Source organism: Bos javanicus, chromosome 13 (assembly GCF_032452875.1).
Source record: "Bos javanicus breed banteng chromosome 13, ARS-OSU_banteng_1.0, whole genome shotgun sequence".
Lineage (NCBI taxonomy): Eukaryota > Metazoa > Chordata > Mammalia > Artiodactyla > Bovidae > Bos > Bos javanicus.
The window spans coordinates 62,242,071-62,257,358 of NC_083880.1; the positions used below are offsets into that span (position 1 = coordinate 62,242,071).

General features: G+C 45.2%; 2 protein-coding genes across 4 annotated transcripts in view; both read left to right on the forward strand.

The window, feature by feature from the left end:
- Nucleotides 1-1,737, forward strand: part of MAPRE1 (microtubule associated protein RP/EB family member 1) — a 28,048-nt gene extending 26,311 nt beyond the window's left edge. For both annotated transcript variants that reach the window (XM_061437264.1, XM_061437263.1), the window contains exon 7: nt 35-1,737. In XM_061437264.1, the coding sequence (XP_061293248.1) occupies nt 35-91 (57 nt within the window). In that variant the 3' untranslated portion in view covers nt 92-1,737. The remainder of the gene's footprint in view (nt 1-34) is intronic.
- Nucleotides 1,738-7,188: 5,451 nt separating this feature from the next.
- Nucleotides 7,189-15,288, forward strand: part of EFCAB8 (EF-hand calcium binding domain 8) — a 52,723-nt gene continuing 44,623 nt past the window's right edge. Inside the window, exons 1-3 of one of the 2 annotated variants that reach the window (XM_061437261.1) lie at nt 7,189-8,332; nt 12,215-12,266; nt 14,793-14,961. In XM_061437261.1, coding sequence (XP_061293245.1) covers nt 8,244-8,332; nt 12,215-12,266; nt 14,793-14,961 — 310 coding nt within the window. In that variant the 5' untranslated portion in view covers nt 7,189-8,243. The remainder of the gene's footprint in view (nt 8,333-12,214; nt 12,267-14,792; nt 14,962-15,288) is intronic. The other variant, XM_061437262.1, reaches the window with a different exon arrangement.

Genomic DNA, 15,288 nt, shown 5'->3' on the forward strand with positions numbered 1-15,288 from the left:
ATAATAGCTTTCCCCTCCCATCTTCCCATTTCAGGAAGGCTTCGTGATACCTGATGAAGGGGGCCCACAGGAGGAACAGGAAGAGTATTAATAGCCTGGACCAGCCGAGCAACATCTGAATTCTTCACTCCAAATCATGTGCTTAACTGTAAAATACTCCCTTTTATTATTCTTAGAGGACTCACTGGTTTCTTTTCATAAGCAAAAGTACCTCTTCTAAAAGTGCACTTTGCAGAAGTTTCACTCCTTTTCCAATAAGTTTGAGTTAGGAGCGTTTACCTTGTAGCAGAGCAGTATTAACATCTAGTTGTTCACCCAGGGAACAAAGAGGCTGACCATGGGCTCGCTTTGTGGATGCCGGTAGCACTGATAGCTGGAGAAGGTGGAGACCTCAGTAGAGAAATGTAAAGACTGATTTGAATTTTAAGTTAATGTGAAATCTTGGCAGAGAACGTTTTAATAAATAAATGCCTTAAGAGTATTTAAAAGATGCTTCCATATTTCAAAATATAAAATGTGTGTTTGACATTGTGTCTGGGAAGGAAGGGCTGGAACCTGGAGCCTTTGGGACCTGCTGTTCCCAGCCTTCGCAGGACTGCTTGATCCTCATAAGCCCAGACGTTGGCCCAAAAGCAAAATTTGAAAAGTTATTTTGTAAGCCATTTTGATGTCCTTGACCAATAGCATGCCTGTTAAGAAGCAAGAGGCATTGTTGCCTGGATGAATAGAGGGTGTGTTTCAGGCCTGAGAGGTCTGAGTCAAAGAGCTTGATTTTCATTGAACATTTCTCTGGTGATTTTCCAGTTATCCCTGATAATTCTGTGTACTGTGCGTGTTTTTTTTTTTTTTTGAAATGAGGTGTGTCCAGTTTTTAAACCTAACAACTGCTTTTAGGGACTTGCCCACATCTCTGGGATTTGAATGGGGGCTGTGTCCCGTTTTACTGTCTTTTAAGTTTACATTTAACATGTTCCTCTTCTCTGCTCCCCTTGCCCACTGGGGACTCCTCTTTGGCTCCTTAAAATTTGCTGCTTAGAGTGGAAGTTCAGCAGGCAGGTGATCATACTGCAAGTTCTTTTTGGACCTCTGGCAAAGGGAGTGATCAGTGAAGGCCACCACTCCCTTGGGATCTGCAAGGCTGGGTGTTTTCGGTACCTGCTGTCCACAGCCCTCCACTGTTATCGGAATACTTTGCCAGTGCACTAATCTCTTTGGAGATAAAAATGTTAGTGTGTTACTAAATGTTAATTTTCTTTTGCAGAAAATATAGTACCATGTCTGAATTAATTATTAATATTTAAAATATTTCATTCCTTAGCTCCCTCATTTGCTTTGCTCACAGCCGACTCATTTCCTTTGTTTGGCAGAATTCTGCAACGTGTGTGTCACCCACTACTGAGATTGTTCAGCCCCTGATGTATTTGTATTGATTTGTTTCTGGTGGTAGCTTGTCCTGAAATGTGTGTAGCAAGCAGGTATTTTATGATAAAATTGTTGTGTAGTGCATGCTCTGTGTGGAATTCAGAGGAAAACCCAGATTCAGTGATTAACAATGCCAAAAAATGCAAGTAGCTAGCCGCTGTTCAAACAGCAGTGGTGCTGTTTCTCTTTTGTGGCCTTTTCGACTTCTGTTGCCCTAAAATTCCATTTTGTTGGGAACCCATTTTCCACCTGGTCTTTCTTGACAGGGTTTTTTTCTACTTTTAAACAGTTTCTAAATAAAATTCTGTATTTCAAGAGTGTCATGTCTTCTGAAATTTGTCTTGCCCTGGGTATATTCTTTTAGGTTCAAATGATAAGGTAGCCATGCATCTTCCTTAAATTAGGGCTGATCTTTTGAAATCCTTCACTGTTTTTTTCAGACGTGCTTATTTCTAAGGCCGTTTCTTTTTTCTCCATTCAAACAGTATGCTTCTAAGCCTCCTGACATTTCCTCACTTTTGTGTTACTGTGGGAGGGCTTTCAGAAGTGCAGGGCTTGGCCTCAATGCCATGGAGCCACTTCAGGCTGTTTCCTTCAGAGAAAATCTACAGGACAAGCTTGGTGGATACCATGGGGCAGTACTGTTTTATTTTTTCCCCTGAAAGTGTGTTTCAAAGTCAGTAAACACAGCCAATCTGTAACAATCCGAAATCATCTTTAAAAATTCTATACTCTAAGAAATGAGTTCAGAAGGTGAGGTGCTGCTATTTTCAGTATGAAATAAAAGTTAAATGGGCAGAAGGTAGTTTTCAGTATGATTTTTAGGGTACCGACCACAGTTATGGATGATTTGTAAACCAAACTTCATGATTTTCACTAGAATTACTTCCATGTTACTTCCTGTAGAAGTTAACAGTATGATGCCTTCACTGAAATGTTACACACCTTCAGAAGGGATTGGATACCATGTGTGTTGATAATCTATAAGAAGATACGTCCAGGAGTGCATGGAGTTTGTGAATAAAATGTTGAGTATTGTCAGCTGAGAAGTTACCTTGGAAAGAGTGAAGCTGATACTGTGTGTACTTCTGACCTAGTAAGTCCATTGGCCTGGGTATTTCGGCTGAGGCATGTAGTATTGAAATGGGTCTCATTTAGGTTAGGTCATGGGTGCTGTGATCTTGAATAAGCTGCTTGGTTTGCTTGGCAAGGCCTGTGTTGTGTGCGGGATAGGTAAACAGATGGCTGGATTTGGATTTAGGATTCACTCGTGCTGGTGGTCCTCAGACTGATGGGTTTCAGAAATCACCTGTGAAACTTGACTGACATAAAATTTCTGAAGTCCAGTTGGCAGAGATTCTGAGTTAGGCGATTAGAAATTTGCATTTTACTATGTGCCTCAGATGACCTGGTTTAATGTAGTCTTCAGAGCTAATTTTGGTCGTAACACTTATCTCTGTGAGCGCAAATGTAGCTGGCAGGGGGTGTCAGGTTAGAGTTCTTGTAGATTGCTTCTAGCTTTGTGACTTTTACGTTATTAATAATTGATCGCTTGTTCTGACTTGCAAAACAAGGATGACAATGGTGACTGCAGCGCCTCCCTCACCTGGTGCTTGCTGGCATCAGAATGAGCTGAGAACCAGAAAAGGTAACCACAGCATTAGAAAGCACTGCTTGGTTCTTCAGATCCAGTTTGAAGCTTATGGATCAGAAAAGCTTAGGCCAGGGGTTTTGTATCCTGAGAATTCAGGCAGGCGATTCTTCAGATAGGCTTTGAGTATTTTGTAAAATTATATGTAACAAGTACTAATTTTTTTTTTCAGCTTGGGCGATTGATGAGTGCAGCTCCTTTCTTTTGGGACTATCATTTTCATCCCTTTTTCCCCCCAAGTGAAATAATGGTCTAAACACACCTTTCACCTTCTTCTTTTGAATGAAGATTCGGTGATTCAGTAATTCAGATTCATTGATTTAAAGATAAGTGTTTTCTTTAGGATATAATAAGGTGTTGGAAAGGAAGCCGTTTCCTTTTGCTATAACCAAGATAAGTCTAGGGAAATTTTTCTTTAAGGATTGTTTTATGAGATTTGGTATGAAGAACTCCTTTTCTGATGGTTACCCATAGTTCAGCATAGTCTACAAACAAAACCTCAGCTTTAGGCCTGATCAGCTTGATCAGATTAGCTAGCTGGTATGTGGGTGACCCAAATCTGACTGCTGTCAGCAGAGTGGAAGTGATTGCTTTGAGCCAAGCTGAGCCTGAGCCTGTCTGTGGTCAGTGTTCCTGAATCACCAGTCATTTTGCTGGTCTGGCACTGTTGCCATTGATTTAAAATCAGGCCTATATTGTAGTTTTGAATTCATACATTCCAGTTACAACGTTTTAAAACCTGATGAGTTCATGTGTATTTCTGACACTTGCTGCTCTTTTGTCAGTTTTCACGTCTGAGACTTGAGTACGCAGAGTCCTTTTCTGAAGGAAAGCCCACAGAAGTATTCTGTGCTTTTACCCTGAACTTGACCGTTACCGCACATGCCTTCAGCCAGATTGTTAAGTAGCTAAAATTTGTGAAGGTCTGTTTCCCTTTTCTGAATTGGAAAGCAGTGTTACCTTAGCCTAGCGCACAGCTTTCTGTTGAGGTTGTGGTCAGGTTGCTTCACTAAATTCATTATCTAGATAAGGAGGTCTAACCTTAGAGTTGGAATTCTGGGCCCTTATTCCAGGACTATGTATATATACATAAAGAAATTTAAAAAATTAAAATAACCTATATTTCTTTTGAATTGGAGGCTCCGAGGTTCTGAAATGTAAAATGAACATAGCCTTCACAAACATGTTTCTGGGGGTAGGATGAGAAAAAAAAAAGAGAGATCTTTATCTTGTGATCATAGGAAGAGCAAAGCAAGTTAGCCATCAAAGCCTAGAACTTCAGAAATGGTATTGAGAGACTTAGAATTACAGAGTGATCTGTTAGCTGTTTGATATTCTGTAAGACATCTTACCTTAAAAATTCAAAAAAAATTTTTCCCTTCTTCCTGGACGACTGAATATTTTTCAGTCTGTAGGAATTGGTGAGGATAGGGTGGATGCAGGTATGAAGGAGAGGAGAAAGAGCAGTTTACTGTATTTGCTGATGTCTTTAATTTTCATTTCTAGTGGGAGAATGAGATTTGGGAAGCCGCTAGTGAGGTTCAGTCCACCAGGCTAGGTCTTAACAAAGCTGTCTTTATGGCTCTTACTAGTTTCCAGCAGGGACAAAGATGGGTTTCTAAGACAACCTTCATGGATGATTCACAAACTGCAGTGTAGACTATTATAAAATTAAGCCAGGCTCAAGCATGCAAGTGGGGGGACTGAATATATAAAGGGAATATGTGACTGGAGCCCTTTTCTGACCTTTATCAAGAGGAACGAAGGAGAAGTACTGTGATCAGGAGGCCAAGGGCCAGGAGTTGAGACCAGTGTCCTCCTCCAGGCCCTGCATGGTCTGCGGAGCTTTTCTTTGCCTCAGTTAGGAGATGAGTGAGGATTTTTTCCCTGGGATCCCTTCTGAGCCAGGAAAAATTACTTGGATCTGTAGAAGCCAGCAGGATACCAGAGCCAGCAAGAGTGGGAGAGTGCCCAGTTCCAGCAACTGTTGCCTCTGGAGGCCAGGTTTCATCAGTTAAACAATTTTGGTTCAAAAAAAAGCACAATGTTTTTCAGCATCGGTGACATTTTGTGTGTGAAATTTTGAAAAAACTCGCACTGACAATGAAATGGTTTGTAAAGTGTACATCCTTTTGTGTTTTAATAAAAGTTTTCGACCCTGAAAGAAGAGATTTTGACGGGTGAAATAAAAAGTGGCTCAACACGTGAGTTTGGCTCTCTGCTGCCCCCGCCCTCCCCCCATAGGCTGCAAGCTGCAGGGAGAGCTTTGCTAATATGGCCTTTCCTGGCCCGCCATTTAGTGCAGGAATAGAAATGTATTGCTCCCACCAGATCTGTCATGGTTTATCCTTGTCTAATCTTGAGTGACCTTCAGATTTCTTTCCTCTCTTGCTTGCTTCACAGTTACTTTGTCACATTCTTATTTTACATTTCTCCTGATCGGGCTCATTTATATATTTTGGAGTAGTTCTAATGATTTTAAGATCCAGCGTACCTCAGGGTCATCTGGGTTTTTTGCATTCTAAAGGTTTCTCACCTGATATTGCCTTTTTTTTTTTTTTGTATTTTATGTGTTTTTCTACAAAATAATGTGAGTTAAATATGTGTAATTATATATGACTGCTGTTTTTACTTTGAAATTTAAACGCTACCAAGAAGAATGGAATAAACTTTTTTTTACAGGTAGCCGTAGGCGAATCCCAGCTTGCCCCTGTGTGTGCCCCTCCCTCCCTACTAATTTTAAAGGCGGAGAGAAGAAACAAATACGTTGAACGAAATAAAGTTATTTTAAAACAAATTCCCCGAACATCTGTAGCTCTCTTGACTCAATTTTTGTTTTTCATTCTTTTTTGGAAGGAAGTGGGTAAGTAGATACTAAAACACCCCAAGAAGCTACTGTTTTCTTGAATCATGCATGGTATTTTGAAATCTTTGGTATTTGAACTGTGAATTCTCTCTGGCGGTGGGGTGTGGTGGGAAGAGCATTGTTTTAAGTGACATGTGAGCTGAGTTGTTGGTCTCAACTGAAGGTGTAATCTTAACATTCATTAATCTGGGTCCCCTGCAGTTCCCAGCGGTTACTGGCTTCTGTCTTGTTTATTTGATTTTGAAAAGGAAAAAGCCTCTCCTTAGCATCAAGTTGCACCTTAAAATTTTTGGTACATTTTATAAAGCTGAGGATACAAGTTTTCACTTTTGTTAACTTTATTAAGGAATAAATTTTTAAAAAAAAGTATGTTAGGATACAACTTTTTAAAATTAAAAAAAATTTGGGGGGCCACACTGTGAATCATGAGGGATCGTAGTTCCCTGACCTGGGATTGAACCTGAGCCCCCTGCATTGGAAATGTGGAGTCTGAACCACTGGACCCCCAGGGAGGTCCCAGGATACAATTCTCGACATTTTAAAAATCGCAGTGGTAAAGCTGAAGAGAGCAGAGTTGGTACCACTTCTGAGCAGAGCGGGGCCACCTTCCCTGGATGAGTCAGCCATGTCCTTGAGTGCCCTTGAAGCCTTCCAGCAGCACCCATCCCAACTCCACTGTTAGGGAGCAGAGTAGGGTCTCCTTGGCATTGGCAAGTGATGCCCGAACTTGTAGGCATTGAGTAGGACTTTGCACTTTCTCCAGGATTGTTTTGTACAGAGGTTTTGTCTAGGAGACTTTTTTTTCCTTCAACACCTTTCCTCCTGCTTCTGTTTTTAAATGAGTTATTGATTATCATGATTTTTTTCTTTTTAGGTGGGGGTTTTCTGAAGTTTTTCTTACCTAAAAAATGGAATACATCTTAATTTCCCTGTTCGGATGTTTCTTGTTTGGGAAGGAAAATGATATTTATTGTGAATGAATCTAGCGTGTTTTAGACTTATGTAAAAAATGTGGATAAACATGGACAGCTGTAAGTAGAAATGATAACATTGGATTGGAAAATGAAAGCTTCAAGTCAAAGAAACAGTGGGGAACAGTCAACTGTAGCATCATCAGCTTTGTTTTTTTTTTTTAATTTTAAATAAACCCTTCTAGTTTATTAATACCTAGTTTAATAAAACTGGTTTAAAAGACCTGCATCTTTTATGACATTTCATTGAGCCACTCTACTTCTCATGTTTTACAATATGATGAAATCTTTTGTCTTCACTGTTGATGAAATGGGAGCAGGAATTTTTTTCTGTCTGTGGGTAGTCTCTATGTGGTGAAGATCTGGGGAGGGGGGTCTTGGCTTAGTGGTCAGTTAACATTTTGGTAACATCTAGGTGATCATGAAATGTGACTCAGTGTGGAATCCATGTCCCTGGTTGAATTCTCCCCCAAGAGATTTACCTTTGACCAACTGACGCTGCTGAATTGTGCCAGGGTTAAGACTGAACAGTGCTGCCTCAAGTCCAGGCCTGCCATGAAGTCTGGGTTTATAAGACCCTCGTGTTACACACAGTTCTCTTGTCACCTTCCTCTGTTTTGGAGCTCAGGATTTCCCTGGTGGTCCAGTGGTTAAGAATCCTCCATGCAGTGCAGGGGACAGAGGTTCAGTCCCTGGTTGGGGAACTAAGATCCCACCTGCCACAGAACAACTCAACCCACGAGCCTCAACTCCTGGAGCCCTTGAGCTACGGTAACTGGAGCCCTCGAGCCACGACTAGAGTTGGTACGCTGCAACAAAAGACCCACCAGTGGCAGTGACGATCCCGCATCTGCAGCTGAGACCCAGTGCAGCCAGATGAAGACCTGGAGCTTGTGCAGCTCATGTTAGGGGCTGCTGTGCCTTCTCCTGTCCCCCAACTGTGGGGCCAGTTGGCCTTCTGCATTTATCATTAGACTTGCTGGCATTTTCCATGGTTTCCATGGCAGGTGGGTTCTCCGTGCTGCCTTTGTCCTGTGGATTGTCCTCCACTCATATTTGTTCTGGCTCCAAGTACTGGAGCTCCTCCTGTTGGCTGTCTGCTCTCGTTCAACTTCATCAATAACAAGAATGTCTCAGATTGGATGAAAAATGGCCGCGTGGTAACGGTTTGTGGGATGGATTCTGATGTTCCATTTTGTGTTCTCTGTGTGGAATTCTATCTCATTTTCCTGGTTCTAAGTGTGGCCAACTGGCCCCGCAGTCTGTGGAGGCCCTCGGAGTTCCACAGCGACTTCACAGAGGAGCCACTCTGGACTTGGGGGTGGCTGCCAAGATGTCTCAGTCGAGGAGGAAGTTGAAAGCCAATAAGTCTCCGTTAAATACAACGAGCAGTATTAACTGGGGAGAGCAGATTGGGTCAGGGTGAGTGAGAGTCTGGGGTTAGTCTCTAAAACACTGGACCCCTGGGCCCTAAGATCCAGGATTCAGTCGTTCAGTTGTGTCCAGCTCTGTCACCCTATGGACTGCAGCACACCAGGCTTCCCTGTCCTTCACCATCTCCCGGAGCTTGCCCAAACTCCTGACCATCCAGTCGGTGATGCCATCCAACCATCTCATCCTCTGTTGTCCCCTTTTCCTGCCTTCAATCTTTGCCAGCATCAGGGTCGTTTCTGATGAGTCAGTTCTGAGACTCAAGGCCAGACAGGAGAGCTGAGCCGCTCTCAGCTGCACTTGGTCTTCAGTCACATGCTGCTACAGATGCTTACAAACAGCAAACCAGTTATTCTCCAATTGCCCGCCTGCTCCCCTAGTGGCAGTTCTAAGCTCCCACTCTTGCTTCCAGGTTTGTAGCACCCCACCCAGCGCCCCCAACCCCAGCCTCCTTCCTCTCATCTGCTCTCATCCTACATGGGTATTTAACTCTCCCGCTGAATCCTCTTTTCCTGCCAGTACTTCTCTCTGCTTCTTGTGCTTTGCTCTTGGGTATCATTAATTGTCCTCCACAAGTATTTTTTCCCTTTTGTGGCCTCAGTCCTTGAACACAAACAGCTCCGCTCTTCTGGTTAAACTCATATTTCTCTCATAAAACTTATAGTTTTGAAATAATAAAATTTTAAGTAGTTTTAAGAATAGTATAAAGAACTCCCCTTTGCCCAGTTCTAATAAGTAGGAAACAACATCAATATCACCTAAAAATGTAAAGGCATGTTTAAATTTCACTGATGGTCCTAATGGCCCTGAGACCTTTTGCTTCCCGAGTCTAGGATCCAGTTCAGATCACACATTGCCTTTAGTTGTTACCTCTCTGCAGCCACCTTTGATGTCCTTTAATCTTTGTCCTTCATGACACTAAGATTTTTAAGAGTGAAGCCCACTTACTTAGTAGAACGTCCTTCAATTTGGGATTGTCAGGTTATGGGTTTGTAGTGCAGAAGCAGTGGTCCAGAGTCCAGCACACCGTGAGGCATGGCCTTTGGCTCCCTCATGAGTGATGTTGACTTTAGTTACTTGTTAACCCAGACTTTAAAGCAAAAGAGAAACCCATGCTTGCCTTTTTAATATAAACGGGATGATACATGCGCCTTCTCTTAGTGCAGACTTTTTGTATTCCTTTATTCCTGGCCCACCTTTTTTGCCACACTGGACCCCTACTCTCCATGATGCTGATAGTTTTGTGTGTACTAACAGTACAGGAGCCCCTTAGACCCAGGCCAGAAAGGCCCCTGTTCTGAGCCAGGCAACCTACTCTGTCCCCTGTCTGACCATGTCCCTTTGTACTAGATGAGGGAGGTCCCAGGGGCTAAGAGGATGGCTGGTCAGCCCTGCTGGTGCACTGCCCCTCTTCCCGCACTGCTCTCAATATTGGAATTACCTGCCCAAATCCCTTTGAACCTGATTCCAGAGTCTGGGGGCCTATTCCTTAGTGCATCATTAAAACCTTTTTAAAAAATTCTTTTTATTTTTTGGCTGTTCCTTGCAGCATATGAGATCTTAGTTCTCCAACCGGGGATGGAACCTGCATCCCCTGCAGTTGGATGTGCGGAGTCCTAACCGTTGGACCACCAGGGAAGTCGCTCAGTGCATGCCTTGAGGGCAGTCCTGCCTAGGCTTGCGGTGGCCACGGAGCCGTGGAGGCATGGGATGTGTGGGTGTACGGGTGACGGTGGCCATCCACATGCCAGCATTTACAAGCTCCGCCCCCCCCCCCCCCCCCCACCGGCAGGAATGAGAGGGCAGCAGGACAGAGGGCTTGGAGGCCTTCCAGGTCGTTATGAAAAGTATTTGTGGAGGCACGTGAATAGAATGTGTTTTATTTAACAGTATATTGATCTATGAACATTTTAAGCAACTAGACTTGCTGTGTGGACCAGTATTCTTTTGCCCTTGGCCCCGTAACTTAGGGGAGACCTCTTTACAGATGTGTGTATGTGTACACGCACATTCTATGTATCAGCACGCACCTATTCATCATCCTTTTGTAAATATTGGCCTCATTCTGTGCACTCTTCTTTTGAGTGTCTCCTGGAAACTCCCCCTGGTCGTCTGCTGAAGGTCTGGTTCATCCTTTGGCTCCTTGGGTGGCGTCCTGAGTGCAGGCGCACTGACTTACTCAGCATTCGTCTACTGAGAGGCGTCCGCCGTACCTGATGCTGTGAACGACGCTGCCGCCAGCATTCCTGTGAGCTTTCACAGATGACTAAATTGTACCCACCATTCACTCTTTAAATCTTCAAGATTACCATGAATCTTTTCTGAATTAAAAAATAAAGAGAAACGCATGGTTTTATACTGTAGACATTCTCTTTGATCTCACCTGCCAGAAATAGCTGCCATTACCTCTGGAGTATATTTTTCCAGGCTCTCTCTCTAGGCATGTGCCAACACCTCCATGGAATATTCTTAACAGAAATGGACTCATGAATACACCTCTGCAGCTTTCTCACTGGTGACCTTGCATCGCCGTGTTCAGTGTCCTTCCTTATCACCGTGGCTCACTCTGGAGCATCCCAGACTTGAGTTGACTCACCCTGCCTTTTGTGTGTTTTTCCTGCTCTCTCTATCCCCTCAGTGTAGCCATTTTTCAGTCCCCATATTTCTAGGAACTTGCTTTTTATTTCTAATCATATAGCCCAGCATCACGTGCATTAAACCACTTTCCCTCATTATTTCCTTTCCTGGAAATGTTTCTGGCATTTCCCTCAGTTACTTGGTTCCTGGCTTCCAAGTCTCCTTTCCTTTGGCTCTTCTCTCCCCTTCGGTCCTTATATCTGGGCTGTCACCGAGACACGGTTTAGGTTAGGACACCATTGGACGGTCATCTAGTCTTCCTCCTTCTCACTCCCCACATCGTATGCTGGTGAGTTTTCATAACTGCCCTTTGTCCTGTTCAGACTTCCTGGTGAAGGTATTTAAGATTCTGCTTCCATTTTTCTCCTCCTTCCTCTTGCACTATTCCTCCCCTCCCACCCAGGAGGCCTTTGTCTAGCCAAACTGACTCATTTGCTGTGTCCCCCGAGCTTGTCTGGGACTCATCTCTTTCCTGGCTATCCCCCTGCCGTCCTGAAGTGCCCCCTTGATTCCTGCTGGTGGTACTTGCTGATGGGGTGGATGGATGCTCCTAATAACCCTAACACAACACTGTCTACCACCCTCTGTGGAGGTCCATTGACCCAGGCGGTGTGCCCTTTGTATTCTCAGAGCAGAGCTCCATGGAACAGACCTCTCCCACGCACTCGCACCTGCCCCCATGCTGCGTGCAGGGAGTCCTGTCAGCTCCCTAAAGAAGTCCTTCCTCCAAGGACATCGAGGGCTGGGCGTGGGGGTGCCCATCGTGGAGAGTCAGGGGCTCTTCTTGCCCCACCTTTGATGAATGGAAACCTTTGACCCTCTGGAGACGTGCTTTCCTCGGACATTATTTCCCTAATCTGTGGATTACAGTTGGACCCCCCGCATGACCTTCTAAGCCTTTTCTACTTCTGTAAAATGGGTGACTCCCTTTAGGAAGCTGCTGGCATGAAGCCAGGAGTATAGTAACCTGAGAAGCCTCAGGTCATCAGGAAGACAGCTCTCCCATCAGCGGAAAGAAGGCTTGCAGGTATAAGCTCTGGAAAAGCTCTGTGTTGGAGGAGCCCCAATGGGACGTGGGGTGCTTGTCAAATGCGAGTTGGGGGTCCACAGGCCTGGGGCAGCCACCTTCTCCCCTGACCTTAACTTCTTTTCCATCCTCCTGTGATTCAGCTAGGTCAGCCTCCGCATGGTCCTTACAAAGACCAGAGTTAAAGCCACTATGATTCCCTATTCTAGGTCAAGAGCTGTGTCTTCTGAGGACTTAAGAGACAAGCCTCTGCCTCGAAAGGTAAGCAAATCATCAGAGTTGGTAATGGGAGGGGTATTCCAGAGCTGCCAGACAGCATCCACATCTGTTGATTATCAGGTTATCAGCCTCCGCACCAGGGGTTGCAAGCTTAGGTATTTACAAAATGTTGATAAGTCTAAGCTGCAGTAGGCTGGTTTTGCCTTTTGAAGCACTTCATGGGCCAAATGCAATAAATCTGAGGTCACCGATCTGTAGTATCTACTTGGACTCTACTTAATTTTGTCCAGCCACGTTGCGATAACGGTGGGGTGGGCTGTACAGAGTATTATCAAGTCAGATGAGTATGCAGTGTCCATTGTGTGCGTGGGGCTGGGAAAAGACAACTAGTGTAGATTAAATGAAGATAAATTTAAAATGCCCCGGCCTTCCAAGAGCCCACTTTGGTACTTCGCTGGGGGTATAGTGGTTAAGAATCCGCCTTTCAGTGCAGGGGATGTGGGTTGGTTGGATCCCTGGTCGGGGAACTAAGATCCCATATGTCATGGGGTAACTAAACCTGTGTGTCACAACTACTGAGCCCATGCACCCAAGGGCTGGTGCTCCACAACTAGAGAGGCCCCTGTGCTCCCAAACAAAGAGGCCGTGTGCAGCAGGGAAGACCCAGTGCAGCCAAAAATAAATAAATAAAGAGCTCACTGTGAGATGGAGAGATATAACAGTTCTCATGGATTGTGTGATACAATGTGGTGGGGCTTCACGTGTGTTCAGATGTCATTTTGTCTCACTACAACCCTGCAAGGTGGGTATTAGGGAGAGAGAGTCTCTCTGTGGCTCAGAGAAGTGAGGTAATAAGCCCACACTAAATGAGCCTGGGAGCCAGGCAGAATCCTAGTCCAGAGATCTGGGACTCTACCGTCATGTTTCCCACCATGCCTTGCTGCTACATGTATGGACAGGCACGCACAGGAGTCATGTATGCACGGCAGATAGGAACAAAGAATTTGGGAGCACAGAGGTGGCGGTGATGACTCTCACCTGAAAGTCACTGAGGAGCTCCTCAGAGGAGGTGCATTTGAGCCAGACTTTGAAGAATGGGTGTGACTTCACCTCTGGAATTGATGGTCTGTGTCGCAGATAGGGAAAGACGCGAGTAGATGTGGAATGTTGGCTGTGATTGTGGGGCGGTGGAGAGCAGTTGGTGTGCCTGGACCGGGGTGTGTGCAATGAAACTAGAAGCAGGTCAGAGCTGCATGGCCAAGGGCTTTGAGTGCCATGCTCAGGAGTTGATGGGGATGATGGGAGTAATCTGGAAAGCGTCAGCTGGGGTCAAGTCATGATCAGACTTGCCTTCCAGAAAGAAGATTGGCTCCAGTGTTGGGCAGTGGATTGGAACGGAAGAACAAACCCTGGTCCCGGTTGGGGAAGGGCACGGCACTTGTCCCAGCAGAAGGCTAGGGCTTAAGTTGGGGCAGGGGTCGGGGAGGGGAAGGTTTAGATGTAGGAACTGGATTACAGTAAGAGGCAATATGAAGGTCAGTAAGAATGCAAGGGAGGCAGAGGTGCTGGGATGTCTAATCTGGCGGCTGCATGGCTGGTGAGAGAATTAACCAGCTCGTCTGCTGGGCTCCATGAAGGCAGGTCTCCACTCTGTTCACTGGTGTGTTCACAGTGTCTGGGACTCAACAAATGTGCATAGACCCTGAGTGAATGAGGGCAAGTTCACAGTTGGATTTGCAGGTTGATGAGCTCTGTGGTTGGTGCACTTGGCATAGTGAGAGTGAGTAATCCAACCTCTGCTTGTCTTTGACTTTCTGGACCAATGTCTCCTTGACTGCCCAGCACCCAGAGCAGTGTATTTCAGTGGGCAACACTCAACGGTTATCACATAGTCCACACCTGGAGTCTTCTGGGAGAGGCAGCCTTTGATGACCTGAGCCTCCAGTAACCTGAAACAATGTGCTAAGTGTCAAAATGAGTCTCGTGTAGGGGCTGCAGAGCAGAACTGTCGTGGAGGGCTGGGGAAGGCTAGGTAGGGGATGTGGGAAGGTGAGCAGGAGGAGGAAGAAGCTGAGAGTCCCTGATGGCAGGGACTGCGTGAGCTGGGCTGTGTGTGCAGGTGATCTGATCTGACCTGGCGTGTCTGGTCTGGTCAGGACAAGATCGTGATAGCTGTGGAAGATGGAGCTGGACTCCTTGGGGTCTTGAATTCCGACCACTGAAGATGTGGAACTATATAGTTACCAAACTGAAGCACCTTATAAATTAGAGTCCTGTGATGTGTGAGGTGGGATCTTGGCTGTGGGCACTAACCTCTAAGCCTCAATCACAGCACATCTGTAAAAGAGGAGCAACAGTTAACTCCCCAGAGTCAGGGGATGCAGTCAGACCTTCCTTGGACTTCTTAGGGCTAAAAGTGGCTCAGACCTACTTGTTTGCATCAGTAAGTAACACACCATAACACTACGTACCCCACAGATGTTCTCTTTCAATAGATGTGCTTAAAGCTGTTCGGCTCTGGAAGTCACCCCTCTCAGAGCCTGGTTCTTGTCATCATCTGCATTCCAGGTGTCCTTCGCAGGTGGACCCGGGAAGAGCAAAGAGGGTCTCAGCTCCCCAGCACCATCCATCTCTGTTAGCCAGACGTCTGACTTCCAGTATGAATCTCAGCTGTTCACTGAGGCACACCTGGCTGAGATGGAGAAGACATTTCAAAGTGAGGTCAACTCAACTGGAGGTGAGGCTATGTCATGGGCCCAGCCTTTGGCCTCTGCACAGGGTGGGACCCAGGACCCAGCCTGGGCAGAGGGTGCAGGCTGCATAAGCATTTTTGCATCCTGTATGTCCTTTAAAACTTTTCATCATTATGCTCTGTGAGTATTGTAAGCCCACTAGAGGCTATTTGGGACCGAGGGAAAAAATACCCCTGATCTAGACACTTAGGTAACCACTGTCAGCATTTCAGCATGTTTGCACTGAACAATTTCATATGCATGACTTCCTGTCTATTGCTGTGTAATGGTATTTCTACAGAATTCATGGCTTAAATCAGCCCACGTTTACT